Below are 3,426 nucleotides of genomic sequence, written 5' to 3'. Positions count from 1 at the left end.
CTCCTCGGTACCGTACAACAGCTGATTGTTACAGCTATCAGATGCCAAAGAGTCTTCAAAGTCGATCCTCAGATCTGTCCTCAGCAGCAAGTGTTGGTTTAGTTTCCTCTAAGATAACGTCTTGTTCAACGTAAGCTGAAAATATGCATTTTAGGGAACGGGAAGTTAATTTCCATCATCACTATTGATTAGTTTCCTACAGGTTTGATGTTCCCATGCCATGCTTTGGAAGCAGCAGACGTTGGCAGCTGGAAGGCAGTTTGGTGTCTCTGATTTCTTCAGCCAACAGGGCAGAAAGAAGCCAGGGTGCACTGGGTGCTGCACACCCGCACCCACACTCCTCTTGTTTTATATTCACGTGTGCAATTTTTTTTGTTGTTTTTTTGTTTTGTTTTGTTTTCTCCCAGAATTTGAGGTGCAAACCTAACAGCCTCACAGCTGTGATTGCCATCCCTCCCGTCCCCCCCCGCCCGCCCCGACAGCACGACTTTCCTCCCACCGTCCCCATCGCCGGTCCCTGCCCGCCCCAGCTCTACACAAAGCAGCATGCACAGTCAGTCTCTCCCTCTCGTGCGCTCCGTTGCCTTCTCCTCCTTTAGGCTTTCTTACACTTCCCCTTCTTCTCCCGCTGCTGGAACTTCCTGAGCCGCCGAGCCCACGTATCCCGCCACTGTATCACCAGGCTGGTTTTGTCTGCAATGATGCCGCTCTGGTCAGGAGAGTCCTCGTTGTTGCCCAGCAGCAAATACTTCTTCATGGGTTTGATTTTGGGGCACTTGCACGCTATGTCCTTGGAGTGGATCCACAGGGTCTGGTCTCCGCGCCGTATCCGGTTGCTCCCTTGTTTGTAGACGGAGATGATGTTGACGGTGAACTTCCACCAGTCAGCATTTTTTTCCGCTTTCAGGATGTGGATCTGGACAGCTGGAAAAAAAAAAAAAAAAGCACGAGGCAAGAAAGGAAAAGATGTTACAATTTGAGCTGGCAAGAAGAAAATGAATTTCAAGTCTTACCTAACAGGCTGTGTGAGGAAAAGAGATTTTGTCTCCTGAGCCCAGGCTGGGGAGCAACAACCAAGGGTGGTGGTTGCACAAAAACTACCTCTGTCCCCAAGCCATCTGCCATGAGCTGCCAGTGCTGGTGGCAGAGGGTCTCAGCAAAGCTACTGAGACCACCACAGACTTGGGAGATGCTCTCCAGCTCTGGTCGTCACAAAGATGGCCCCCTGGGTCCCCAGTGAGCATGGGCATGGCTACCCAAGGATCACGGGCACTGCAGGACCCCCAGGAGGGAGGGGAGGCTGGGAGTGGCTGTACACCAGGAACCATGGCACTCCTTGTGCCTCCAGCCCCAGGTGGGGGTCCAAGGGCTGTGCGCCAGGTGTGCGTTGCAGTGGGTAGGGCGGGGAGGTGTCTGTCCCCATCAGCAGTGCCAAAACCCCAGGCTGCACTGTAGGACCTGGGACAAGCTTTCTTCCTGACCACATGGCCAGAGAGCAGCACATGCTTCAGCCGAGGATGGGTTTCTGCATGGGCCATTCCTTCAGCCCCTCTGCTCTCCCTTCCTTGCTGGATCTTGGTGCATCTGTACCAGGACCCTAAGGCAGCCCCAGGTTTTAAGAGAAGATGAGCCAAAATCTGGAGTGAGACACTTGGGACTGATCCATATCTCCAAGCGCTTAGCCTCTGGAGATAGGAAAGACTTCTTATAAGGGGCTTCCAGTATGTCCGCCCTGGACCAGTGCAAGGAGACAGCTCTCCGTGAGCACCCAGTCTTGGAGCAGGACACTGAATGGGTTCAAACCTACAAAAGGATTTGGAAACAGGGAGGTTTGCTGTTTGTGTGTTTCTAGATGTTCCTGAGTCAAGGTTGTTCATTGCTTGCTGTGGAAGAAGACATTGCTGGTAAAAAGCACGGGTGAAGAACTGAGGGATCATAAGGAGAGGTCAGTGGCAGTGTCCAAGATGACCTCTGGGTCTGGTGGACTCACTCGATCATCTCTGAATACTGAATAGCAACATCAGGCTTCAAGGGGTTATCTTGGTATGGAGTGTGTCCTGGCAGATAACTGGGGGATAACAAGTTCCCAAAGCAAGACTGAGATGGGAGGACAACTGTGATCCATAGGCAAGATGATGATGTTTTCCAAGCCTGTGGCTGATGTCGTGCAGCTCATCTGTAGCTATATGAACTGAGAAAACTTGGAGAGGACTCAGCCCTCCACCACTCCACCCCTTGCTCTTTTCTGAAACACGGCTCGTATGTGACATTATCCCTGCACCCACCAGCATCCCTGCAGGAGTGGTGGCCCACAGTCCCGTAGGGACAGAGCAAAGAGGTGGCTTGGCATTGTGACCTGCGTGGGAGAGGACTCTGCGAGGTTGTCTGCAAAGGTGCTGCAGAGCTGGGATGGTGATGGACACCAGCATGCTCACGGCTGATTTCAGAAGCCCCTGGAGCCACCATGGTTTTGTCCTGTGGGGCAGCCCTGGGCTGCAGCCCAGGTGTCCCTGAGCAGGCAGTGGTGACCTCCACCTCCTGCTCTTCTTCCTCCCTCCTCTGTGAGGCTGCTTCCTGGGGCACCCCGCCCATCCTGGACCACATCCCTGCCACAGTGGGCACTGCTGTGCCCTTCCCAGGTCACATCCGTAGACTCGGGGCCAAACCACAGGGGAGGATGGAGACTCACATGGGAAAGGGAGCGTTTGGCCCCACAGCATGGTGAGGAGGAGGAGATGCAGGCCTGGAGGCAGCTCCTGCCATGCCAGTGGGTGGCTTGCCCGCAGTGGTCCCTCATGATGCAGGGGCAGCAGAGGAGGACGGGGGCAGCAGTTGGCCAAGATTGCGTCTCCGGGGAGGTTGAACATTCCTCCTCACTAAAAATTGGCTTCCAGGAAAGTATCTTGACCAAGAAGTGACTGTCCAGCCCTCCTGCATTTGTTTGCTGACTGTGGGATGAGGAGTCCCCACCAGTAGAGCAGAAGGAAGAACCCAGATGGTGATGCCAGCCCTGGCCAGGAGAGCAGGCAAGGGCCGGTGGCGCTGTGCAGGATGGAGCAGTCCAATCACTAAGATTTTTGACCAGATTTTTGAGCTTTTCCCTTTTTTCCCCCACTTCCCTTTCATGCCCTGTGAGCTATAACCCCCCTGCCCATCCACCTGCCTGTCAGCCATCTGGCCAGTCCCTGGTGGGTCCGATTTTGCTGGTATATATTAACAGAGGGAGAAGAAACCTCAGAAGAAGCCAGGCAAAACTCTTCCAATTGCTCTGTAACAACCCAGTTTTACCTCTGGAGTGGTGGAGGAGCATCGCCCTCTCTTTAAAACCACAACGTGCAAACTGATTTCAAGCTATGGAAGGAAGTGGGGCTCTGCAGCCCAGCAAGGATTTTTAACACGTTGCAAAATATATGGTTGGTTTGGGTT

The 3,426-nt window shown here is 53.6% G+C and overlaps 1 protein-coding gene across 1 annotated transcript in view; it reads right to left on the bottom strand.

Annotated features, from left to right (window-relative positions):
* Positions 1-490: 490 nt before the first annotated feature.
* NTN1 (netrin 1) overlaps positions 491-3,426 on the bottom strand; it is a 45,235-nt gene continuing 42,299 nt past the window's right edge. Inside the window, exon 5 of the mRNA XM_026861257.1 lies at positions 491-924. Within this exon, the coding sequence (XP_026717058.1) occupies positions 596-924 (329 nt within the window). The 3' untranslated portion in view covers positions 491-595. The remainder of the gene's footprint in view (positions 925-3,426) is intronic.

Source organism: Athene cunicularia, assembly GCF_003259725.1.
Source record: "Athene cunicularia isolate RWA chromosome 18 unlocalized genomic scaffold, athCun1 chr18_part1, whole genome shotgun sequence".
Taxonomy (NCBI): Eukaryota; Metazoa; Chordata; class Aves; order Strigiformes; family Strigidae; genus Athene; species Athene cunicularia.
Note: the sequence above shows the minus strand (reverse complement) of the source record. Positions and strands in the feature narration are given on the sequence as shown.